Source organism: Oncorhynchus mykiss, chromosome 4, assembly GCF_013265735.2.
Source record: "Oncorhynchus mykiss isolate Arlee chromosome 4, USDA_OmykA_1.1, whole genome shotgun sequence".
Classification (NCBI taxonomy): domain Eukaryota; kingdom Metazoa; phylum Chordata; class Actinopteri; order Salmoniformes; family Salmonidae; genus Oncorhynchus; species Oncorhynchus mykiss.
Window position 1 is genome coordinate 25,365,533 of NC_048568.1, and position 27,855 is coordinate 25,393,387.

At 44.4% G+C, this 27,855-nt stretch overlaps 2 protein-coding genes across 8 annotated transcripts in view; both read left to right on the forward strand.

Annotated features, from left to right (window-relative positions):
- The first annotated feature begins 17,387 nt into the window (after positions 1–17,387).
- LOC110521064 (syntaxin-binding protein 5) overlaps positions 17,388–27,855 on the forward strand; it is a 137,519-nt gene continuing 127,051 nt past the window's right edge. For 6 of the 7 annotated variants that reach the window (XM_036976004.1, XM_036976008.1, XM_036976006.1 and 3 more), the window contains exon 1: positions 17,388–17,884. In XM_036976004.1, coding sequence (XP_036831899.1) covers positions 17,744–17,884 — 141 coding nt within the window. In that variant the 5' untranslated portion in view covers positions 17,388–17,743. The remainder of the gene's footprint in view (positions 17,885–27,855) is intronic. The other variant, XM_036976010.1, reaches the window with a different exon arrangement.
- On the forward strand, positions 22,126–27,734 carry LOC118964456. The gene is made up of 3 exons (XM_036976003.1): positions 22,126–22,360; positions 22,775–27,279; positions 27,694–27,734. Exon 2 carries the CDS (start codon positions 22,956–22,958, stop codon positions 26,946–26,948), a length of 3,993 nt encoding a protein of 1,330 aa, XP_036831898.1. The 5' UTR covers positions 22,126–22,360; positions 22,775–22,955; the 3' UTR covers positions 26,949–27,279; positions 27,694–27,734.

Here is a 27,855-nt window from a genome sequence, read left to right on the forward strand (position 1 = left end):
CTACAGTAGGCCTACAGTATATCTAAAAATATTTGTTAAATCTTTGCATGCACTGTAGGTCTCCTGATTTAAACCCAACTTGTTACAACTAAAATGTAGTTGAAATAAACATAGGCATGTTTGTCTGACATGGATTGTGACTCCATTTCGTTCCTCACCCTTTCAACTCCGCCAATGCTGCCTAACTGTCTGCCAATGACGTGATTCTCCGCCAATAATTACATTTAGAGGATTGGAGGATTCTAAATTAACATCTAAGGGACTTTTTTTGTTAGGGCAAATCTGGTCTGTGAGAATAACTAAGGGGCTTTTATATAATTATAACGCAGGGTTAATAATAATCGCTTTGTAAATAAGGATGCATTATGAAAGGAAAATGCCAATGCCAAGAGATGGTGGAATATCATTTTATTTATCACAATTCTCTTTAACCAATTTTGGTCTTTAATGCAGAGCAAACAGACAAGTTCCTTACATTTGTTCTTTTAAAAAAAAATTGCAAACAACTTTCTATGGCTTGTTTTAAAAATAACAATATTTTGGGGATTATTTGGTTTCAAATAACCGAAAGTGAGCGATTGTAATCTGAATAAAGGGAAAAAGGTCATTCTTGAACATGGGTTGAAACATTCTTACAATTTTTTAAATAAAGCCAGTTTGTTATTTAGAATTAATTATTTCTGTTTTTAGAGGGAGAGAAACCAAAAGCCCACCGTGCCTATTTTTCCAAAATTGTCAGTCCACATGTCAAGTGAAATTTCCCCATAATTGCCACAGTTTAGACCACAGATAGAGCACCGCTCTAACTACCCCTTGTGATAGTGTGTGGTGCAATAACAGAATGCCACCATCTACCACAAACGGTCGCGGCATAAGCTCACAACTTTTAAATTAAGAATCACTGTAAGTATATGTGGAATTAAGAGTACATTCTTCCTGACCCATTCACAAATACACTGACTCACGCACTTACACATAAAGTACTTCTAAATCTTCTTGCAATTATGTGTAATGCTTTTCACAAGGCCTCGGCGCACATAACATTGTATTGTATGTATTTTGTTGGTTGAATTTGTACACACACACACACACACACACTCCTTTGTGGGCTCAGTGAGGTGAGAGATGATCACATTGTGCTGTGTTGTGCCTACAGCATGGCCCTCTGGGGATTGAAGTCCTCTGGGAGGGTAGAGTCTTCGAGGGCGTTCCAAGCTCTGCTAACACCACTGCTTCTCAGTCCTGTTATGTGAGGAGAGGCAGACAATGGTGCCAAAGCCTTTATGTTGACGGAACGGTCACACCGAAGACAGGAGAAGGTAGGCTTCCAGGGTTGAGCCTGAAGTTTTACTGCAGTAATCTGACCCCTCCTAACACACACACACACACACACACACACACACACACACACACACACACACACACACACACACACACACACAAACACACAAACACACAAACACACAAACACACACACACCTTTGGTTCTGTTCCGTCCTCGTCGCCAAGATATGAAAGCTGGACGGCACCCCAGACTATCAGACACAGAAATGCTGACCTGGTTGCAGCTTCACCCCAGTAACCCTCCTCTGCTCTACCTCCCCTGTTACTCCTCCCCTCCCCCGGAGCATGACTCCACCATCCCTCACCCCTGACCAGTAGCGATTTTAGCATGTAAATCTTGGTGGGGCAAACTAAAATATATATTTTTAGATGCATGCCAGCAAAGACACTACACAACACTAAACAATACATGAATTGCACTATAACGGTGAAAAACAGTGCCCACAAATTGTTAAGGCCTACATAAAGCTGTCCCAACTGCAGAGTCCCAACAGTAGTCCCAAGGCAATTAAGACATTAATGAGCGAGCTAGGACGACGTAGTCACTATATCTATTTGTTCAGCACTTTTGATATGTACAATGACAGAATTCAGAACATAGGCTGTTCTTACAATATTCTCCCTGTACACCAAGTCAGAACCGCAGGATAAATAAAGGGGGAATATAAACAGATAATGAAAGCTCTTACAATATTAAATGATTCCATTCCTCTAAAACAGGCCTGAGGCTACATGTACCAAGTTAGAACAGTAGGCTAAGTTATGAGGGGAAAAGTGTCCAAATTATTAGGGTGAGGCACCGGTCAATACTGAAGCCACTTTTTAAAAACTCTTCACACAGTCTGCATTACCAACATGCATCTTGGCCAAACAGTTAATCTCACCTCCAAAACTCACTCAAACCACCAAAACACTTCATACGTCTCAAAATAAGCTTGTTTGATCATAATAATGGCAACAATTCTCACTCAGAAAGCATACATTGTCACTCATAACATACTGACCTAAAAAACACTAACAGGAAGCATTACATATATGATTCACTTTTCTCTTTGAAGTTTGAATGATTTTTCACAGAAATCAGTATTTCATTATAGAATAAGAATAACACCTTTTCACTTTATTGACCGTACTAAAGTATGTGCAACAAGAATGAATCAGAAATGCAGCAATAGTCTTCATCTTTTTCTATATCTTTGCATATAGTAATTTACTTGTGAAAAATAAAAAGTTTAAACATAAAACAAATCCCTAAAATTCCAGGGCTGCAATAATAATTACAAAAAAGCATCATCAACATGTATAGTATAACACTCATACTGTACGGTACTGTGAGGGTTCTAGTTCTCATCAACATGTATAGTATAACACTCATACTGTACAGTACTGTGAGGGTTCTAGTTCTCATCAACATCTATAGTATAACACTCATACTCTACGGTAATGTGAGGGTTCTAGTTCTCATCAACATGTATAGTATAATCACTCATACTGTACAGCACTGTGAGGGTTCTAGTTATCATCAACATGTATAGTATAATCACTCATACTGTACAGTACTGTGAGGGTTCTAGTTCTCATCAACATGTATAGTATAATCACTCATACTGTACAGTACTGTGAAGGTTCTAGTTCTCATCAACATGTATAGTATAATCACTCATACTGTACAGTACTATGAGGGTTCTAGTTCTCATCAACATGTATAGTATAAATCACTCACTCTACAGTACTGTGAGGGTTCTAGTTCTCATCAACATGTATAGTATAATTAATCATACTGTACAGTACTGTGAGTACAGTACTGGTTCTAGTTCTCATCAACATGTATAGTATAATTAATCATACTGTACAGTACTGTGAGTACAGTACTGGTTCTAGTTCTCCCTCTCACTTGCATTTGGCCACAAGTTCTCATCAACATCTCATCTTATGTCTTCTCTGGCGATGCATCTTGGAAAGTATCTTCTGGAGTCTCTAATCCAACCCTGTCAGTCTTCAGGAGAAGTGTCTCCTCACCCCTCATTCATGGCATCCAGTAAGGACATCTGGTCATGTGGATGGTGGTCATAAACCTTCCACCTCCACACAGAGAAAAACTCCTCTATGGGGTTTAGGAAGGGGGAGTATGGAGGCAGGAATAGTACTGACATCCTGGGATGTGCAGCAAACCAGTCTGTGACTGCAGCCACATTATCCCACACAACAACGAAGGTAGGGGAGTTTCTTGCCCCTCTCTCCTCCGCTGGCACAAATCGATTATGCAGGTCATCCAGAAAATAAATAAGCCTCTCTGTATTGTAGGGGCCAATGAGTGGTTTGTGTACCAGTAAACCATCATTGGACAGTGCTGCACACATTGTGATGTTAGCTCCTCTCTGACCTGGGACAACCACGGTTGCTCTCTGTCCAATCACATTTCTTCCCCTGTGGCGTGTTTTTGCCAGGTTGAATCCAGCTTCATCAACAATGATGAATGTACTTGCAGTTTGCCTGGTTTCCATCTCCACTACTCTCTAAAATACAGTAAATCCACCATTTTACAGTACTTTACATTATGCATAGCTGTGTATGTAACCTGTTTGGTTATTGAACAGACATCTTACCTGGACATATTGATACCAGAGTTCTGTCACACTTTCACCGTTTCTCTCAAGGGGTACAGTGTACAGCTGCTTCATCCTTACTTTATGTTTCTCTAGGACTCTGGCAATTGTCATTGTGCTGACCGTATTAACATTCCCAAAAGTGATATTGTCTGCCAGCACTCTGTCCTGAATTTCCCGCAGTTTTATTGTATTGTTGCCAATTACCATGTCAGCAATGGCAATTTCCTGCCCATCTGATAATATTCTGCCTCTCCCTCCTGTGGGAGGCAACATTTGGATCCTACTGAAAAACACAAAACAGTCAATATATTTCAAAATGTCAGTACATGTAAAAATGTGAACATACTGTATTGTACTGTAACATGTAATTCAATTATCATTGAAGGATGCACATCTCACCTGTTGCTTTGCCGGAAAATTCATACTATTGATGCAACTGTTGAACGCTGCAGATTTGGTTGCGGCCTTAAACTGGCCAAGCTCAAAGAGAGACCATGGTTTACAACATGGTCAGTAATGTGGCCCGTATCTCATCAGGGACCAACACTCTTGGTCTTCCTCTCCTTTGTCCTCCACGCATTCTTCCTCTCCCTGACACTCTTCTTTCCCCACCAACCTGTCTTCCTTGATCCATGTTTCCAAACTAAATCATTCCGAAGCCGTCCTCTTTTGTCTTTTTGGTAACACTTGGGTAGGCTTTCAGCTGAAATTGCAATCAGCTGTGTTTGGAACGATTGTTCAATCTGGTTGCTGCAGAAATGCACGACATTTGCCATAATTCTGTTTTGAATGTGTTTTAACAGTTTTGGAAACAGTGTGTTAGCATTTGAAAACATTCTGCAAATATAGAGTTTATCAGATGGCGGAGTATGAATGAGAAAAGAGTTAATGGATTTCGGAGAATGTGGTCATTGAAAATGATTTACAGTTTGGTTCACACACAATTCTGTTTCGCTGACTGTGTGAAGAGTTTTGAAAATGTGTTTTCAGTTTTGACCAATGCATGTTAGCAATTGAAAAAAACTGTAACAGCTTACTACACAACACATACACAGTATTACTTTGTGTTACAGTATACATATCTCCTGGCATATTACATAATTTATGAAGCAGCACACAATACATTTTTGGACTCACCTTGTTGTGCTGTGCTCACTTGAACAGGAGGGTGGCACGGCGGTCCTTTGTGGACAAATTTTGTCATCAAACTTTGTCATCAAAGTCTGGCATTCCCTGGATTTATGGTGCTTTCAAGACAACTGGGAACAAAAAAAAAGAGGTTGAATCATGACATCAGTGATCTTCAAGTCGGAGCTCTATGAAGCCCTGAGTTTGCGACTTGCAATTCCAAGATAGATGAACTTTCAAAACCTATTTTCCAAGTCGTAGCTCGTTTTTTTCAGAACAGCCCCACCTGCCCTGAATGACGGGTCGCCACTGGACCTGACACCCAGCCAAGGAGACGAAAAGACGAAATGGTGCAGCAAAAAAACTGACAATCAAACACATCCTCATCAGATCAACACACAGAATATGTTTTAACAGTCTAACTCCTCCATTGTCCAGTTGCTTCCTGAAATGAAAAAGGAAGTAACAGGAGAGTGAGGAAGTCTGTCTGTCCCACCAGGGACGGGATTGACAGCTGTCCATCAATCAGGAGATCAAACATGACTTTAGGGTGTGTGTGTGTGTGTGTGTGTGTGTGTGTGTGTGTGTGTGTGTGTGTGTGTGTGTGTGTGTGTGTGTGTGTGTGTGTGTGTGTATGTGTGTCTGTGTGTGTGTGTGTGTGTGTGTGTGTGTGTCCACAGTCATCTTCAGACTGCCTGGTTTCCCTGACAGTCATGTTGATAATATTGATAATACAGTATGTGTACTGATACTGCCCACTCCTCCTCTATTTGTCACAGAGAGTAGAATGCCTGTGGGAAGGTCAATGGGAAGTCATCTGAAGTAGCTTTACGTCTTTATCTGTCCATAGATGTGATTTTATTGTGTGTATTTTAGGAAAGTGTTGAGTCAGACATTGGCTCTGTCAATAATGGTCAAGTGTGGTTTTACAGTGTGGATGTGCGTGTGTGTGTGCATGCGTGTGTCCACTTCAAAAGTAACACCAATGAATTCCTTTCATCAGGCCTTGAAAGATTAACAGATAGATGATGGACACATTTTAAATAACTTCAGAGAGGCTGGCCGTTTAAATCATAACATAATTGCTTCTCGTTAGCGGTGATTGCGTTTGACCGGATTTTACACTTGAGCTGAGAGGTGTCAGGTTGCCAATAAAGCATTGCGAGGCTGAGTTTCTCCGCCGAGGGTTGTAGGATCCACAATGAAAACCCATCACTGGCTACAATTAAGGCCCTCATTTATCACTAGAGGCCCTGAGAGACACTATAGATTGAGACAGGGCCTTGGTAAGAAGAGATCTCACTGTCAGAACATTCTCTGTCTGCATCTCTGGAGACAGTTGTTTTAGTATCTTCATGTATTGTGTTTCCAAATTCAGATACCTCTCTACTGTATATCTGTGGGAGATGACTTCATATCTGTCCACATCTGACAGATTGGAGTTGTATTATTGACATGTGTAGGCGTCAGTGTGAAGAACGAGATTTGATTAGCGGGTGTCAATTGAGTGGAGCGTGGAATTCTCTCTCTTCTCCTAACCCGTATTCCCAATGATGTAATTACATTTACATGTACAATACATACTGGAGTCAAGAGGTTGTTTCAGTCCTCTTATTAGAATGTGCCTTTCACATGGTCGGGTAAGAACAACGAGGAACAACGAGGAGGCAGTATTTCCAGGTTTTAAGGAGGTTTAATTAATGATGATACACCCACTCACAGACATCCAACACCACTGAGTCTGACTTGTGTCTGATTGTGGTTGTTCAGCTACACACACAAAAAAACATCAGAACAGCAAAGGTACAGTATGTGACCTCAGGAGAACGAGTAGCAGGAGGGAAAATGTACTGCTATTCGGGATCCATGGGATGTCCCTACCCTAAACCATAACCTTAACCACAACCTTACCTAACCTTATCCTTAACCCTTGTAATCTTTATACTCTCTTTGGATAATTCATTCCAATCATTTAAAAGTTAACAGCAGGTATTTTGCATGTACGTTTAAGTATTTTGATATGTTCACAAATCTACAAAACAGCCGTTTTGGGGGGGGGGGGGGGGGGGGGGGGGCATCCCAAGGATCCCGGATAGCATGGACCAAAATGTGGTGCTCGTCACGATAGGGAAAGTACAGTTGAAGTCGGGAGTTTACATACACTTAGGTTGGAGTCATTAAAACTCATTTTTAAACCACCCTACAAATGTCTTGCTAACAACTATAGTTTTGGCAAGTCTGTTGGGACATCTACTTTGTGCATGACACAAGTCATTTCTCCAAAAATTGTTTACAGACAGATTATTTCACTTATAAATCAAGGTGGGTTCAGAAGTTCACATACACTAAGTTGACTGTGCCTGGAAAATTCCTGAAAATGATGTCATGGCATTAGAAGCTTCTGATAGGCTAATTGATATCATTTGAGTCAATTGGAGGTGTACCTGTGGGTGTATTTCAAGGCCGACCTTCAAACTCAGTGCCTCTTTGCTTGACATCATGGGAAAATCAAATGAAATCAAACAAGACCTAACAGAAAAAATGTGTAGACCTCCACAAGTCTGGTTCATCCTTGGGAGCAATTTACAAATGCCTGAAGGTACCACATTCATCTGTACAAACAATAGTACGCAAGTATAAACACCATGGGACCACGCAGCCGTCATATCGCTCAGGAAGGAGATGCGTTCTGTCTCCTAGAGATGAACGTACTTGCGAAATGTGCAAATCAATCCCAGAACAACAGCAAAGGACCTTGTGAAGATGCTGGAGGAAACAGGTACAAAATTATCTTTATCCACAGTAAAATGAGTCCTATATCATCATAACCTGAAAGGCCGCTCAGCAAGGAAAAAGCCACTTCTCCAAAACAGCCATAAAAAAGCCAGACTACGGTTTGCAACTGCACATGGGGACAAAGATAATGGTGATCCTAACTGACCGGGAAGACAGGGAATTTTTACAAGGATTAATGTCAGGAATTGTAAAAAAAAACTGAGTTTAAATGTATTTGGCTAAGGTGTATGTAAACTTCCGACTTCAACTGTATGTTTCTGAACACACGGTCCTACACTAACTGAAACTGAATTCCTCTGAATGGGGTCCTCTGAATGGGAGACTAAGCTGCCTGACTAGAACTAAACAGAATAGATGGCTAGGCTTGAATCAGCTGACTAAACAGTAATCCCCAGCCTTCTCACCTCCTTACCCACTTTACATACTGCAAATCCCAAAAAGGTCAAAGTGTCTCTGTAAATCACATGGGGAAAAAAACTGGCCAAGTAGGTAGTGAGCACCTCTCTCACCTGTTCCAATAATCACAGCCAGAACTGTCATTGCTTAATCTTTCAGGCCACACATACGGTTCAGTCATGTTCAGAGATTGATTAACTAACTTATTGATCAGTCCTTTTGAAACCTGTGGAAGACAGGCCTATTTTCCAGAGGAGAGGAGTTCGATTGCCAAACTGTCATGTGAGCTGTACTGATAATCATTATGGATAGTTAGGGACAGAGATTACAGGGTTCCAACGAGGCAGGCGGAGTGTATTCCCTCCCCCCTCCTCCTACATCTCCTTAATCTGCCACTGGGACAGAAACCAAATCTTGCTGAATTATCAACACAGCTGGTTGTCAATGCCATTCTAATTCCTGTCAATTCAATCAAAACCATGGCCAGCGTTCACTCAATGCAATCGAATTCCAGTTAATGCCTTGACTTCTACTGCCTGAGATAACAATGGAAAGGTCAATCCCTTCATCAAAATAACAAAATCAACGACAATGAAGGACAAAGAGGATATCACCTCACCCGTCTCCATCTTGTTTTTTTAAACAACTTTTTCTGCATTGTCTTCCAACAGGTGGTGTCACTCCTAAGCGACGCTCGTTCCTCAACAGTGCAGTCGGGGTCGTCACGCTATCTGACGTAAGACGATGCTTTTGTTGTGTTTTTACCTCAGAACCCTCACCCATCGTGGCTCCCTCGACTGCAGTTTCACAGTGCACATGTGTTCTCCTCCAGGCCCTGTGTCACTGCGTTACTGACATTGCCGGTGCCCTTTAATTTAATCATGGCGTCTGTCTCCTCCGCCCAGTGAGTTGCCTGTTGATGGGAGTCTTATTGCTTTGGCTGATTATTGGCACTGATACCAGCTGTGCCGCCCTGAGTGTAGAGCAGACTAGCCAGCCAGTGTCGCATCACGTCCATCCCCTGAGCCTTACTGCTCCACTGCACATGCCAACATACACACACAGAGACGCACACACTCACACACACCACACAGGCGCACAGACACTCACACACACAGTCCAAGCCCATACCTACACCCAAACACACCTCTCTCTCTCTCTCTCTCTCTCTCTCTCTCTCTCATACACACACTCCCATACATATATACCCACAGTCTCTTATTTCTTCACTGCCAGGCAATAGTTTTAATGAAGGCTTTGTGATGTTTTTAATATCTATGTCTCTATGAGTTAATCTCCTTTATCACTTATTAATATTTATGAGGTTCTGTGTGACCATAGGGGGTGTAATTTACATCGATATCTCCTCAGACACGCAAACACACACATACGCACACACACATATATCAGAGCGCAAATGACATTGAAAACTTCTCCCTATTTAACCATGCACAGACAATGAAGCACTCCCTCAAGAGCAGCAACTCATTAGCCTGCAAACCCTTTGGCGCTCGGTGCATGTGCATGTGTGTGCCTGCGTGTCTCGGTGCGTGTGCATGTGTGTGCCTGCGTGTCTCGGTGCGTGTGCATGTGTGTGCCTGCGTGTCTCGGTGCGTGTGCATGTGTGTGCCTGCGTGTCTCGGTGCGTGTGCATGTGTGTGCCTGCGTGTCTCGGTGCGTGTGCATGTGTGTGCCTGCGTGTCTCGTGCGTGTGCATGTGTGTGCCTGCGTGTCTCGGTGCGTGTGCATGTGTGTGCCTGCGTGTCTCGGTGCGTGTGCATGTGTGTGCCTGCGTGTCTCGGTGCGTGTGCATGTGTGTGCCTGCGTGTCTCGGTGCGTGTGCATGTGTGTGCCTGCGTGTCTCGGTGCGTGTGTAGTATGACTGAATATGCGTATATAAACGATACATCTTCTCCCTCAATAGGGGCTGTTGCTGTGCATTGTGGAATAACGGCAGTGTGCCGGTGGGATGGTGAGGTCATAAGTCTTAATACTCAGGTGTGTTGTGATCTGCTAGATTAACGACACCTGCCATTTAAGGTGGAAGGTTGTTCACACGTCCTCCTGTCTCTGTCTCTCTAGTCTAACATGTCTTAGTGCATAACAAATAGACACTGCCCATCGTCTCTCTGAGCTGGCACTGTCCCTGTTGTACCACCAGATTTTCACACACACACTCCCCATTGAACCTGTGACCTGTCCTTGTCCCTGTCGTTCAAGGACACACCAGGTTTTTCACCGTCCAGAAACCCTATGGCTTTGCTCCTGTTCTGGGTCAAACAGGACTGTCTGTGTCTAAAACACACACAAACACACTGCTCCGGGCTGCACTGTCTCTGCTCAGGCACAACACAAACTGAGACAAGGCCAATGTACTGTATATGCTGAACAAAAATAAAAATATATAGAAACGCAACATGCAACAATTTCAACGATTTTACTGAGTTACAGTTCAAATAAGGAAATCAGTCCATTGAAATAAATTAATTAGGCCCTAATCTATGGGTTTCACATGACTGATCAGGCGCACAGCCACAGCTAATCAGAATTAATATTTCCCTCAAAAGGGCTTTAATACAGACAGAAATAATCCCCAGTTTCATCAGCTGTCCGGGTGGCTGGTCTCAGACGATCCCGCAAGTGAAGAAGACGGATTTGGAGGTCCAGGGCTGGCGTGGTTACATGTGGTCGTTGTGAGGCCGATTGGACGTACTGCCCAATTCTCTAAAACTATGGGCTTATGGTAGAGAAATGATCATTCAATTATTTTGGCAACAGCTCTGGTGGATGTTCCTGCAGTCAGCATGCCAATTGCATGCTTCCATTAAAACTCCAGACATCTGTGGCATTGTTTTGTGTGAAAAAACTGCACATTTTAGAGTGTCCTTTTACTGTCCCCAGCAGAAGGGGCACCTGTGTAATGATCATGCTGTTTAATCATCATCTTGATATACCACACCTGTCAGGTGGATGGATTATCTTGGCAAAGGAGAAATGCTTACTAACAGGAATGAAAACAAATTTGTGCACATGATTTGAGAGAAATAAGTTTTACGTGCATATGTAACATTTTGAGGAAGTTTTATTTCAGCGCATGAAACATGGGATCAACACTGTACATGTTGCGTTTATATTTTTGTTCAGTACATAATGAAGTCTTATGCTGCTTGTCATTGAGTTTAAATAATGATGTTTATGTTAGGAAGATTCATCGGAATAAAAACCAATGATAAGTATCAAGTCATCTGTTACACAGATGACCAACTTGACAGTGTTATTATGGTGGAGTTGAATGTTTTAATGTATAGTGCTGTAGTACTGAAGCACCTGCTCTGTTCACCCTAATGATGTATGTTTCACCTTAACCTCTGGTCTTGGATTACCACTGGATTAGCCATACACTATTCTGTACATAAACCCATATCGCTCACAGTCCAATCAGGTCCCTGTGTATTTGCATATTTCCCAGGGTTACTCTGCCGACGGATGATAGATGACCGTCTGAGGTGCTACAGGGCCAGCCTGATGTATTGCGATGTGATTGGTCCATACAAGGTCCTGCGATGTCATGAAAGACGGCCCCAGGTTTAATCACAGGCGGCCAATCAGATCTGAGACGTATGAGTCACTGTGTTTATGAGAGGGACTGTCGCATTAATCAGGTAATCTGGAAACATGGAGAACACACAAACACACACACACATACACACACACACTGGTTGCCTGTTCCAGCTATAAAAAGGCAAGTCACCAGCATTAGATGACCTTGAACAATAATCAAATATTGATTGAGGTTCTAAAAATAACACTCACCTTGACTGAAAACAGCATGTACACCTCTGTCAGAACCCCATCCCTCTTTATTTCTCTCCATCTCTTTCTTTCTCTCTCTTTGAACATTGCCCCTCTCAAAGAGAACAATGCTGCACGTTATCAAAGCACACGAACACAGCAGTCTGATTCTAAATACAGTGGGCAAACACACACACACACACACAAACACAGTACACACACAAACAAACACCTCCAGCAGCAGCCATATGAATGGCCAGGCCACGGCACAATGGTGGTAAATGAAATCACTGATGTCACAGTTGGCAAGGGCCCTCCCATCCCACACTGTGGCCTTATGTGTGTGAGTGTGAGCGGCATCTCGTTTTACACAATCACACACACACACACAAAGGGAATTAGATGACCTAATAAGGGCCTTTTTCTTTGCTCTATAAATGTAATCTGAAACACAAGGATATTATTAGGCTGGGTTAAGTGGGGTGTGGTCAATACGAGTACCTTATACCTTATGAAAATATTAATTACAAGAAAAGGATTACCTTGATATAGTTCTGAATATTTAATTAGCATAAATGTTCTCTTGGTTTTTATTCAATGCTGTCTTCTACGTGATGATAATATAATAATTATGTAATAACTGTAATAATTTATAGAACAGTGTAACAATGCTTTACATAGTAAGGGGGAACTCCCCAGCATTGGGCAGATCAGACATGGGGTATCAGGTGTTGATCTGGGAGAGTAAACAGCCATTACTTGAACCCCTGTGCTTCCACCTTCCTGCTGCCCTCCTGTGTGTGTGTGTGTGTGTAACGGTTTTCTTGATGAGAAGGAGAGCCGGACCAAAATGCGGCGTGTAACACACTAAACACAAACACTACCAAAACAATAAACTTAACGAAAACCGAAACAGCCTATACTTGTGTAACCTAACAAAGAACAATGACATCAGGACACTAAGGACAATCACCCACGACAAACTCAAAGAATATGGCTGCCTAAATATGGTTCCCAATCAGAGACAACGATAAACACCTGCCTCTGATTGAGAACCACTTCAGACAGCCATAGACTTAGCTAGAACACCCCACTAGCTACAATCCCCACACATACACACCACATACAAAAACCCATGCCACACCCTGGCCTGACCAAATAAATAAAGATAAACACAAAATACTTTGACCAGGGTGTGACAGAACCCCCCCCCTAAGGTGCGGACTCCCGAACGCACCTCAAAACAATAGGGAGGGTCCGGGTGGGCGTCTGTCCATGGTGGCGGCTCCGGCGCGGGACGTGGACCCCACTCAATCAAAGTCTTAGTCCCTTCTCCTCGCGTCCCTGGATAGTCCACCCTCGCCGCCGACCATGGCCTAGTAGTCCTCACCCAGAACCCCACTGGACTGAGGAGCAGATCGGGACTGAGGGGCAGCTCGGGACTGAGGCAGCTCGGGACTGAGGGGAAGCTCAGGAGTGAGAGGAAGCTCAGGAGTGAGAGGAAGCTCAGGCAGGTTGATGAATCTACCTGGCTGGCTGGTGGTTTCGGCAGATCCTGGCAGATCCTGGCTGACTGGCAGATCTGGAAGAGTCTGGTCGACTGGCAGATCTTGAAGAGTCTGGTCGACTGGCAGATCTGGAAGAGTCTGGTCGACTGGCAGATCTGGAAGAGTCTGGTCGACTGGCAGATCTGGAAGAGTCTGGTCGACTGGCAGATCTGGAAGAGTCTGGTCGACTGGCAGATCTGGAAGAGTCTGGTCGACTGGCAGATCTGGAAGAGTCTGGTCGACTGGCAGATCTGGAAGAGTCTGGTCGACTGGCGGATCTGGAAGATTCTGGTCGACTGGCGGATCTGGAAGATTCTGGTCGACTGGCGGATCTGGAAGAGTCTGGTCGACTGGCAGATCTGGAAGAGTCTGGTCGACTGGCAGATCTGGAAGAGTCTGGTCGACTGGCAGATCTGGCTGCTCCATGCTGACTGGCTGCTCCATGATGACTGGCAGCTCTGGCTGCTCCATGCTGACTGGCTGCTCCATGCTGACTGGCAGCTCTGGCTGCTCCATGCTGACTGGCTGCTCCATGCTGACTGGCAGCTCTGGCTGCTCCATGCTGACTGGCTGCTCCATGCTGACTGGCAGCTCTGGCTGCTCCATGCTGACTGGCTGCTCCATGCTGACTGGCAGCTCTGGCTGCTCCATGCTGACTGGCTGCTCTGGCTGCTCCATGCTGACTGGCTGCTCCATGCTGACTGGCTGCTCCATGCTGACTGGCGGCCCTGGCTGCTCCATGCTGACTGGCGGCCCTGGCTGCTCCATGCTGACTGGCGGCCCTGGCTGCTCCATGCTAACTGGCAGATCTGGCGGCTCCTTGCAGACTGGCAGCTCTGGCGGCTCCTTGCAGACTGGCAGCTCTGGCGGCATCCTGCAGACAGGCAGCTCTGGCGGCTCCTTGCAGACTGGCAGCTCCTTACAGACTGGCAGCTCTATGCAGACTGGCAGCTCCTTGCAGACTGGCAGCTCCTTGCAGACTGGCAGCTCTATGCTAACTGGCAGCTCTATGCTAACTGGCAGCTCTATGCTAACTGGCAGCTCTATGCTAACTGGCAGCTCTGAACAGGCGGGAGACTCCGGCAGCGCTGTAGAGAAGGAAGGCTCTAACAGCGCTAAACAGGCGGGAGACTCCGACAGCGCTGGAGAGGAGGAGGGCTCCGACAGCGCTGGACAGGCGAGGCGCACTATAGGCCTGATGCGTGGTGCTGGCACTGGTGGTACTAGGCCGAGGACACGCACAGGAAGCCTGGTGCGGGGAGCTGCTACCGGAGGGCTGGGGTGTGGAGGTGGCACAGGATGGGTTAGACCGTGAAGGCGTACTGGAGATCTTGAGAGCGGTGCTGGCACAGGACGTGCAAGGCTAGGGAGGTGCACAGGAGGCCTGGTACGTGAGACTGGCACCATCTTAACCAGCCGACTAACACGCACCTCAGGACGAGTATGGAGCGCTGACCCAGGTGCCATCAAATCCCCGACACGCTCCGTCGGGCGAATTCCATGTTTAAAACACCAACACAGCAACTCCCTCATTTCTCTCTCCTCCAATTTCCCCATTAACTCCTTCACAGTCTCTGTTTCGCTCACCTCCAACACCGGCTCTGGTCTCCTCCTTGGCTCCTCACGATAAACAGGGAGAGTTGGCTCAGGTCTGGCTCCTGACTCTGCCACACTCTCCCTGAGCCCCCCCCCAAGAAATTTTTGGGGCTGACTATGGGGCCTCCGTCCGCGCCGCCTTGCTTGCTTCGCAAACTCCATTCTCCTATATCCTTCCGCGCACTGCTCCATCGAATCCCAGGCGGGCTCCGGCACTCTCCCTGGGTCGACCGCCCACCTGTCTATCTCCTCCCAAGAAGTATAGTCCATACTGTACTCCACTTTGGGCTGTTCCTGCCTGTTGACACGCTGCTTGGTCCCTTTGTGGTGGGTGATTCTGTACTATCCGGAATTGGTGGGTGATTCTGTAACGGTTTTCTTGATGAGAAGGAGAGTCGGACCAAAATGCGGCGTGTCTATTGCAATCCATGTTTAATGAAGTAACACACTAAACACAAACACTACCAAAACAATAAACTTAACGAAAACCGAAACAGCCTATACTTGTGTAACCTAACAAAGAACAATGACATCAGGACACTAAGGACAATCACCCACGACAAACTCAAAGAATATGGCTGCCTAAATATGGTTCCCAATCAGAGACAACAATAAACACCTGCCTCTGATTGAGAACCACTTCAGACAGCCATAGACTTAGCTAGAACACCCCACTAGCTACAATCCCCACACATACACACCACATACAAAAACCCATGCCACACCCTGGCCTGACCAAATAAATAAAGATAAACACAAAATACTTTGACCAGGGTGTGACAGAGTGTGTGTGTGTGTGTGTGTGTGTGTGTGTGTGTGTGTGTGTGTGTGTGTGTGTGTGTGTGTGTGTGTTTGTGTGTGTGTGTGTGTGTGTGTGTGTGTGTGTGTGTGTGTGTGTGTGTGTGTGTGTGTGTGTGTGTGTGTGTGTGTGTGTGTGTGTGTGTGTGTGTGTGTGCCAAGGGCACCTGGTGTGTGGTGTGTGCCAACAGACAGTCCACTGGTGCCAACACTATACACAGAGTGTTCAAAACATTAGGAACACCTGCTCTTTCCATAACATACACTAACAAGGTGAATCCAGGTGAAATATATGATCCCTTATTGATGTCACTTGTTAAATCCACTTCAATCGGTGTAGATGAAGGGGAGGAGACAGGTTAAAGACAGATTTTTAAGCCTTGAGACAATTGAAACATGGATTGAGTATGTGTGCCATTCAGAGGGTGAATGGGCAAGACAAACTATTTAAAGTTCCTTTTGAACGAGGTATGGTAGTAGGTGCCAGGCGCATCGATTTGAGTGTGTCAAGAACTGCAACACTACTGGGTTTTTGACGCTCAACAGCTTCCCTTGTGTATCAAGAATGGTCGACCACCCAAAGCACATCCAGCCAACTTGACGCAACTTTTGGAAGCATTGGTCAAGGGCACCTGTGGAATGCTTTTGACACCGTTTAGAGTTCCTGCCCTGACAAATTGAGTCTGTTTTAAGGGCAAAGGGGGTGCAACTCAATACTAGGAAGGTGTTCGTAATGTTTTGTACACTCAGTGTACGTCAGCGAGGCATGAGAGCTACCCAATAAAAGCTTTTGAGGATCTTAGCATCCTTTAGTGACTGATCTATTCTCATGACAAAACATTGTGGAAAAAATAACAATGAGTAATATTACATGCATTGTATGCAGTCAAGCACGGTTCAAATCAAATCCTCACAGTGATCACCATGGATAATGGATGAGATAGTTTTAGTGGGGTGTTTTAATATTGATGTGGGTTGTACAAGGAGAACAAGGTCGCCTGGCCGCCTGGCTGGCTGTCTCACCCTGATATCACCCTGATGTCTCACCCTGATTTCTTACCCTGATACTCATACTGCTGCATCACAATAACACCAGGTGCAATGGAGCGAATCCTGCTCTTCGCCCTGCCTGCACTCTGTGTGTGTGTGTGTGTGTGTGTGTGTGTGTGTGTGTGTGTGTGTGTGTGTGTGTGTGTGTGTGTGTGTGTGTGTGTGTGTGTGTGTGTGTGTGTGTGTGTGTGTGTGTGTGTGTGTGTGTGAGAGAGAGAGAGAGAGAGAGAGAGGTGGAAGAGAAAGAGGTAGAAACATTGTTTGTGAGGAGAGATAGGTAAAGTGAGCAGCGTCGGTCGCGCTTCAATCAAACATCCGGGTGCTTAAAAGCGCAGAAGCACCGCTGCAGCTGCGTTTCCGCGTTGCCTGAGCGGAGAGAGTGGAGGGGAGGGGAACGGCGAGAGCGAGCGAGCAGCGGAGACGCAGTGGGACACAGAGTCGGAGAAGAATTACATAGACGCACCACAGCCACACAACAAATACATAGAGAATCGAACATTGAGCGTCAAGGAGCCCGACCCGAGTGGTGCGCGGCCGAAACCCTTTTCACTATGTAAAACCACCAGCTAAAATGTGAGATTTACGGAGGGCATCAGAAGAGAGCGAGAGAGTGGCTTTACCCCGTTATCTTTAGCGGGTCATCTCAATTTTGCTTTCCGTTGTCATCGCAGTGTTTCTGGGGGTAAAATGAAGAAGTTTAACATCAGGAAGGTGCTGGACGGCCTAAAGGAGCAGGCGTCTTCCTCTGTTTCGTCTGGCCAGTCGGGCGCCCCGGAGAACAATTTGATGCACGAGACCCTTCAGTCCGAGAATTTTCAGCTCTGCAAGGTGGGCGAGTCAGATGCCGTTTATAATGTAGCTGTATCCAACATAACAGTCTGTGAATGAATGTTGGTGTTTGCGTGTGTATGTTTCTATTTTCTCAATGCATATTGGCAACCCCTACTCTCAATATTGATACAGGTGAAAATTAACGCGCCGCCAGCTATATATTATTTATAGCCTATAATGTTACGGTTATCATCTGATGGACGGTTCGGCTACTATTGCCTACCTACTGCCTTTGCCTCGTCTTTTTTGTTATCTGTTATGAAAAGGTATTATTACAATGAGAATTTGCTGGTTTAGACACTCTGTCCATTACCAAGGTTTGGCAACCCAGCCTGTAAAATGCGCATATGGCGAATGCGCTTTCGATATATACCAGTACCAATATGGAATAGTATGTTCATCATGATTTTGCGTTTATTTACATGCATCCCATCATTAGCCTATACTTTTGTAAAAATCGAATAAATGCATACATATAGGCCTATCCTCCCTTCCGTTAAAATACACTGGCTTGCTTCATCGCTCATGTCATGTGCACTTCGCATGAACTGTCATACGGAGGGGTTGGGCTAAAAGAACCTGCTTCTTGCATAATCTATGTTCCGTGTGGATTAACATGTCCATCGCTGGATCCCTGGCGGGTTGATACAGCTGCGATCAGTTTCCCACCATACACACCCTCCAGTTCACTCTCCCGATCCCCTCATCCAGCCATAGCGGGTGAATGCCTCTGAAATTAGTAGGCCCGTTTTATTATGCACTGGCTCCCCTTCCTCCTTGAATTAGACAGGACAGAAGAATGGATGGGGTTAATAAACACTCACATTCGATGCTCATGCACGCACTGCCGGTAAAACAGCTGGAACGAATTTAGCCCATCATAGGCAACCACAGCAAATTGATGTTAGGCAATAGTTGATAGGATGCTTTGCTTTCTAGTCAAATGGACAACCCTTGGTTTAAATTGTCGCCGATGCAATGTATTTCTCGCCTTCTTATTGTGGCGCTGCGTGTGTGCGCATGTTCTTTTTTTGTCGGATTCAATGGTCCAGACTATGCCCTAACACTATATTGAAATCAACACCCATATAGGAGGTATATTATTATAGCCCTTATCTTACCAGCGATTTAAAAACGCAGGCCTCCGTATTGGTGACGTGTTTCTCTGCGTCGCATGAGCGCATGAAGGTTTAAACATTTGCGCATGGCTAGAACCGCGTAATATCTGGAATGGTTGACTAGAATGTACAGCCTAGGCTACAATATGTTATATCTCAAATGTTTTTGACCGAGCCGCGTCCTGAAGAGTCATAATTGGGTTGGCGCTCCAGGCGCGTGGTCAATGGAAATCGTCCAAAGCCCCCTGCTTGTTGCGATGTAATCAACCCGCAATGCCCGGCCCGTTTTGCGGGTCCTGCCTGCGCGAGTGCAGGTGTCTGCTACAGTGGAGCGGCTCTTACATAATATGCTTTAGCCCTCTGCTCGGAATTTAAACGCCCACACCAGTATAAATTCACATTTTCAAGCTGAAACACAAGTATCAGACCATACCCATGATTATGCACAACTATTTAAATCAATAAGTCATCGTTTTAGTCAAAATATGATCTATTGGGTTTGAAGTGATAAATCCGAACTGCCCACTTCCAGAACATCCGTATCAATGCTGTGTCTTTTTTCAAAGATTATGTAAAACATTGTTTTTAGTTTACATTTTGTTTCGGGGCTGGGTTTTATTTGAATGTTACCACCCACCAGCATAGCATGGTTTAGAAGTCAGAAACACCTGCAAAGTTGTTCCTCTTGGGGAGTCCCGACAAACAGCTTTGTTTGGCCGCCTAAACCATGGAGCAAATTAAAATAGGGGATGCAAATGTATGATTTTGTACCTCCAGAAAATGGACATAATCCATTGGATAATTTGTAAATGTTCACTTATGTTTTAAATCTAGTCTGTATTAAACAAACAAAATAAATATGAACATTTTGCAACCCTATTCCCCTGTTGCCCCAAGATAAATGGTTTTGACCACTAAAGTCTTCCTTCATGCTTCACTGCTTTGATTGGTGCAGCTAAAGCACAAGTGTCAATCCTATAATTAAGCAATATGGCCAGAATAGGTGTGGTAAATGGCCAGAATAGGTGTGGTATATGGCCAGAATAGGTGTGGTATATGGCCAGAATAGGTGTGGTATATGGCCAATGTCAAATCAAATTTTATTAGTCACATGCGCCGAATAAGACAGGTGTAGTAGACCTTACAGTGAAATGCTTACTTACGAGCCCCTAACCAACAATGCAGTAAAAAAAAAATACAGATAGAATAAGATGTAAAAGTAACAAGTTAAGGGAAGCAGTGAAATAACAATAGCGAGACTATATACAGGGGGGTACCGATACAAAGTCAATGTGTGGTTGGCACTGGTTAGTTGAGGTAATATGTACATGTAGGTACATCTATGCATAGATGATAACAACAGAGAGTAGCAGCGGTGTACAATAGAGGGAGGGGGGGGGGGGGCAATGCAAATAGTCTGGGTAGCCATTTGATTAGACGTTCAGAGTCTTATGGCTTGGGGTAGAAGCTGTTTAGAACCTCTTGGACTTAGACTTGGCGCTCCGGTACCGCTTGCCGTGCGGTAGCAGAGAGAACAGTCTATGACTAGGGTGGCTGGAGTATTTGACAATATTTAGGGCCTTCCTCTGACACCGCCTGGTATAGAGTCCTGGATGGCAGGAAGCTTGGCCCCAGTGATGTACTGGGCCATTTGCTACCCTCTGTAGTGCCTTGCGGTCGGAGGCCGAGCAGTTGCCATACCAGGCAGTGATTCAACCAGGCAGAATGCTCTTGATGGTGCAGCTGTAGTACCTTTTGTGGATTCTGAGGACCCATGACAAATCTTTTCAGTCTCCTGAGGGGGAATAGGTTTTGTTGTGCCCTCTTCACGACTGTCTCGGTGTGCTTGGACCATGTTAGTTTGTTGGTGATGTGGACACCAAGGAACTTGAAGCTCTCAACCTGCTCCACTAGAGCCCCGTCAATGAGAATGGGGGCGTGCTCTGTCCTCTTTTTCCTGTAGTCCACAATCATCTCCTTTGTATACCAATATACCACGGCTAAGGGCTGTTCCTAGGCACGATGCAAAGTGAGGTGCCTTTTTGCTATTATAAACTGGTTATCAACGTAATTAGAGCAGTAAGAATAAATGTTTTGTCATACCCATGGTATAGGTCTGATATATCACGGCTGTCAGCAAATCAGCATTCAGGGTTCGAAACACCAGGTTATAATGAAAAATAAAAAGGAAAATGCTGCACACTGCTGTTCATGCTCCCAGAACTGCATGAAAAGACACGTTTATGGGTAAAAATTCCAGATCACTTTCCGACAAACAGTTTTCGGGAGTTGTCACGGCTTCAGCACACCCTGCGTGAACGTGGGGAAACGAATATGTTGGTGTTCAGATGACGTGAACGGGTCTGTATCCTCACGTGATCTGGTTGAGTATTCGATGAAAACTTACCCGGGAACGAACAGTCACTCTCAGGTTTCCTAAGGTGTACTGCAGGGAACGCACACTGTTGTGTGTGTGCATGTCTGAAAACCTCCCGATCACTCTTCCCACCATTGAAACTCTTGCAAACCTACAACACTCACTCTCCCACCTCCTACAAATCCCCCAAAATCTTGCAGTAAGGAAGGCGTCAGGGCATGCGTACTAGGTGGTGAAAATCCTGCTGGATAAAGCTAATATTATTGCTAATTTGCTACCCTAGCTGCAGTAGTCAACACTAAAACAATCTTTAGTCTTGTTTACAAATGACAGCACATTAGTGCAGTGAATGAAGAAATGGATGGAAAATTCTGGACTTTAACAAGTAACTATGCAAATGGTAAGCCTTGCTCAGTACAAAATCCTAAAAAAGTGGATTTTGATTCCTACGCAATGTTCTACAAATGATATTACTTCACTGTCAGTTTTGTCCTGTTAATTTTGGTTGAACATTAAAGCAATCAGAATGGACAAAGCACTTTAAAACCCCTGATAATTAATTTGTTGCTATCATAGGGCCATGCACTACCCATAAAGCATATATAAAACTTATATTATTCAGAAACATCAAACATCACCGTCATACTGTCAAAAATGAGAAAAATACAGTGATATGATATGTTGGCCATATCACCCAGTCCTAGATACAGTGCCTTCAGAAAGTATTCATACCCCTTGTGCTGCCATCCTGTTAGAAGGTAACAGATTATTTTATTACAAGGGTTCAATTGGATTTTCATTGTGTGCAATGGTGTTATTTGCCCCCTAGTGGATGTTTCTGGTACTTAGAAAGACTACGCAAACAGAAAGTAGAGAATTTGTTCTGCACGCATAGAAGCAGCTACAAACAACGCTACGGTGCAGGTCTTTCAATGTAGTTATTTCTTGTCACGCTTCAGCCTTGGAAAATATTTGTTTGTAAGTTCAATTCAAGCATTTAGCTAATGATTATAATCTTGTTATTGATACAGTTGCTTACATGTCAATGTTGGTTGCATTTACTCACAAATTGCAATGCTTTTCATGTATGTCGTTAGCAGTATTACTTTGCTCGTGCGTCATGCAAACTAATTGTAATATATACAATACTGTAGTTTGTTACTGTTCCTAGTGTAATATGCTTTGTTATTCTACATAAATGGTTGTACACTATTAGAGTAATGAAAGGAGCCAATTATCAAATGAGTAACAATTAGCTATATGGTTTGGCATCATGCCAGATGCATGGTACCTTAGCACGTGCTTTGTATTTATGCAACTTCAAATGTATAATGTACAGCTACTGTCGGTGTGAATTGAATACTAAAGTATATTATTTTCTGTATTTTGCAGTTTCACAACATAAACGTTTTCAATATATTCATTCAAGAAAAGTCACGCCTTGGGAGTTTTATTGAAGACTTAGTTGTTAGCTATCTGTCTAGTTTTGCATGGGAACGCAACTCAAGGGCAGAATAGTGAAAAAACATCATCACAGCGGGCTCAAGCACAAGAATAACTGCACACGGTGGTTATGTTTCTACGTTCATCAGCCAACAAAGCCTCTTATCCTAGGGAAGACCAGCAGTCTACGATGCAACAACCAGAGTCAGGTGTTCAACAGAGAGAGATGGAAGAGCCTCTTCAGCACATTGGGACCAAGTCTCAATCTACAAGATCAAGGTCATCAAAACAGTCAAGCAGATCCTCAACGGTGAGTTTTGCAGCCGTCAAAGCACGCGCCAAGGCGGACGCAGCACGCGCACAAGTCTCTTATGCTGAGAAGGAAGCTTCTGTGATGAAACAAAGGGCAGAAATAGAGGCCAGCTTGTTGAAGCAAAAAGCTGACCTCGAGGCAAGTTTATATGTTCTCCAAGTTGAGAGAGCAGCTGCTGCTGCGTTGGCTGAAGCTGCAGCCTTTGAAGAAGTTGTAGGATCAGAACGCAGAGAGCTTCGCAAAGAACTAGACACAGGGACACAGCCCTTAAGTCCAGTCCAACGTACATGTGAGTATGTGCAACAACATGCTAGGCCCTACTTTGCTGAACTTCCATTTGAAGTGGAGAAACAAGAGCTTAGTGTTGACCCAGCTACATGCCACAATCTAGAAAGTAGCAAACAACGGAGCATAAGCAGAGACTCTCCGTTCAAAAGGAATGAACAGCAGCATGGTGGAAATGGAAAACAAGCCCACTTCCAGTCACACACACAAAACTTCCCTGAGTCACAAGTGGCACCAGACCTCATCAAGTACCTCCTACGCCGTGAGATGGTGAGTTCCGGACTCCTGAAGTTTGATGATCGTCCTGAAAATTATTGGGCATGGAAAGCATCCTTTCTCAATGCGACCAGAGACTTGAATTTATCAGCCGGGGAAGAGTTAGATCTAATTACCAAGTGGCTAGGGGCAGAGTCGTCTGAGCAAGCAAACAGAATTAGATCTGTCCATATTTTCAACGCAACAGCAGGACTTAACATGGTCTGGCAACGACTAGAAGAGTGCTATGGTACACCCGAAGTGATCGAGAATGCACTGTTGAAGAAAATTGAGGATTTTCCAAAACTGGCTAACAAAGACAATCACAAACTAAGAGAACTAGGTGACATTCTTCTCGAACTGGAGTGTGCTAAAGTAGAAGGGTACCTTCCAGGCCTCGCTTATCTGGACACATCTCGGGGGGTAAACCCTATTGTAGAGAAACTTCCATTCAGTTTACAAGAAAAATGGATAGCACAGGGATCCAAATATAAGGAGGACTATCGGGTAGCATTCCCACCATTCTCGTTCTTCTCGAGATTCATCAGGAATCAGGCGAAAATTAGAAATGACCCCAGCTTCACCCTCTACACCTCAACTAACCAGGTGCCCATGAAAAGTGAGAAACCTGCCAGGTACAGCAGCAAGACACCTGTGACTGTATACAAGACAGATGTGTCATCTGAGGCCTCAGACCACCAAACCAAACCCAGTAAGACAAAGGTTGAAAACCCTGACCATCACTGTCCAATACATAACAAGCCTCATCCTCTTAAAAAGTGTCGTGGGTTTAGATACAAAACTCTAGATGAGCGCAAATCATATCTCAAAGACAATGGCATTTGTTTCCGATGTTGTGGGTCAACTCAGCACAGAGCTAAAGACTGTAAGGTTTCAATCAAGTGCTCTGAGTGCGACAGCGACAGGCATCTTGCTGCTCTGCATCCAGGCCCAGCCCCTTCATATACAGACACCGCTACAGCAGAGAAAGAGCATGGTGGGGAGCAAGGTGACGATGCTCTTCTATCTGTCACCTCAAAGTGTACAGAGATCTGTGGTGAGGCAGTCAATCCAAGATCATGTTCAAAAATATGCCTAGTCAAAGCTTATCCGGCTGGGAAAAGAGAGAAAGCTGTCAAAATGTATGTAGTGCTTGATGAACAGAGTAACAAATCTCTGGCCAAGACAGAGTTTTTCAGTCTCTTCAACATCAATGACAACTCTGCTCCATACACCATGAAGACGTGTTCTGGGGTAACAGAGACTTCGGGCAGGAGAGCCGTAAACTTCATGGTGGAGTCTATAGATGGACACATGCAGCTCACTCTCCCTACTCTGATAGAGTGTGATATGATGCCAGACGATAGGATGGAGATTCCCTCCCCCGACATTGCGTATCATCATCCCCATCTGCAACCAGTTATGGACAAAATTCCAGCAGTGGACCCAGACGCTCCCATCCTCCTGCTCTTAGGACGAGACATCTTAAGGGTACACAAGGTACGAGAGCAAATCAATGGGCCCCACGACACTCCTTATGCACAGCGACTCGACCTCGGGTGGGTCATCGTGGGTGAGGTCTGTCTGGGAACGGCTCACCGACCAGCCAATGTTAACGTGTTCAGGACAAACATACTTCAAAATGGTCGCACATCCTATCTGAGCCCTTGCCCTGACATCATCCAGGTAAAAGAGAACTACAACAGCGTAGCTCAGAAACACATCTCTCCCTCTACAGTGCACTCGAGAGATCCAATCACAACTGTGAACACAGACAGCCTGGGATGTTCCGTGTTCGACAAAACACAAGACGATGATAAACCAGCACCATCAGTGGAGGACAAAGCCTTCTTGGACATTATGGACAAACAGGTTTTCCAGGATGATGGAAACAACTGGGTGGCTCCACTACCCTTTCGCCCCACTAGACGTCGCCTCCCTAATAACAGGGAGCAGGCCATGAACCGTCTCACATCACTTCGCAGGACTTTAGACAAAAAGCCTGACATGAAGCGTCATTTTATTGACTTCATGCAAAAGATGCTGGATAACGACCAAGCCGAACCTTCACAGCCACTAGAGGGAGACAAAGAACGTTGGTATCTGCCCATATTTGGTGTTTACCATCCACAAAAGCCTGAACAAATAAGAGTAGTATTTGACTCCAGTGCTAAGTGTCAAGGCGTGTCACTTAACGATGTTCTGCTCAGTGGTCCAGACTTAAACAACACACTCTTGGGTGTCCTAATGCGTTTCCGCAAGGATTGCATTGCACTAACAGCAGATGTGCAACAAATGTTTTACTGTTTTGGTGTACGTGAGGATCACAGAGATTACTTAAGGTTTCTCTGGTATGAAGATAACAACCTAGATAGAAGCATAACTGAGTACAGGATGAAAGTCCATGTATTTGGGAACAGCCCTTCACCAGCCGTAGCCATCTACTGCATGAGACGAGCAGCGCTACAGGGTGAGAAGGAACACGGGTCAGAACCCAAGCAATATGTAGTGAGGAACTTCTACGTCGATGATGGTCTGACATCAGCAGCTACTACAGAAGAAGCTACCAACATTCTAAGAAAAACACAAGCAATGTTGGCGGAGTCCAACATGAAACTACACAAGATTGCATCCAATAGCAAAACAGTTATGGAAGCCTTCCCTATGGAGGACCGTGCGAAAGACTTAAAAGATCTGGACCTAGGAGTGGATCCTCTTCCCTTTCAACGGAGTCTGGGACTTTCCTGGAACCTGGAAACAGACAGCTTCTCATTCCAGGTGTCCCACAATGAGAAGCCTTTTACGCGGAGAGGCATCCTGTCCACAGTGAATAGTCTTTATGACCCCCATGGGTTCGTGGCTCCAATAACAATGCAAGGTAAAGCCTTAACCAGAGAACTCTCTTCTGATCAGAGTGTGTGGGATGCCCCTCTTCCCACAGAAAAAGAAGAGACATGGAAAAAGTGGAAGCAAGTCCAGTGTCTCGCTGACACCTTTTGGAAAAGGTGGAGACAGGAGTACCTGACAACGCTGCAGAGACGCAGAAAATGGACAGCAGAAAAGCCAAATGTAAAAGTGGGAGATGTTGTCTTATTGAAAGACAGTCAGGCACACAGAAATGACTGGCCAGTCGGGCTTGTGGTAAAAACCTTTCCCAGTACTGACAAAAAGGTTAGGAAAGTAGAACTAAAAATTGTCAAGCAAGGAGCTGCTAAGGTGTTTCTGAGACCAATCTCAGAGATTGTTGTTCTTCTTTCTGAAGCATCCTAGAGACAAAAGATAAAAATAGAAAGGGCATTATTTGTTTCTTGATATGTTTTATTTCATAGTGGCACAATTTCATTATACCAGGCGGGGAGTGTGCTGCCATCCTGTTAGAAGGTAACAGATTATTTTATTACAAGGGTTCAATTGGATTTTCATTGTGTGCAATGGTGTTATTTGCCCCCTAGTGGATGTTTCTGGTACTTAGAAAGACTACGCAAACAGAAAGTAGAGAATTTGTTCTGCACGCATAGAAGCAGCTACAAACAACGCTACGGTGCAGGTCTTTCAATGTAGTTATTTCTTGTCACGCTTCAGCCTTGGAAAATATTTGTTTGTAAGTTCAATTCAAGCATTTAGCTAATGATTATAATCTTGTTATTGATACAGTTGCTTACATGTCAATGTTGGTTGCATTTACTCACAAATTGCAATGCTTTTCATGTATGTCGTTAGCAGTATTACTTTGCTCGTGCGTCATGCAAACTAATTGTAATATATACAATACTGTAGTTTGTTACTGTTCCTAGTGTAATATGCTTTGTTATTCTACATAAATGGTTGTACACTATTAGAGTAATGAAAGGAGCCAATTATCATATGAGTAACAATTAGCTATATGGTTTGGCATCATGCCAGATGCATGGTACCTTAGCACGTGCTTTGTATTTATGCAACTTCAAATGTATAATGTACAGCTACTGTCGGTGTGAATTGAATACTAAAGTATATTATTTTCTGTATTTTGCAGTTTCACAACATAAACGTTTTCAATATATTCATTCAAGAAAAGTCACGCCTTGGGAGTTTTATTGAAGACTTAGTTGTTAGCTATCTGTCTAGTTTTGCATGGGAACGCAACTCAAGGGCAGAATACCCCTTGATTTATTCCTCATTTTGTTGTGTTACAGCC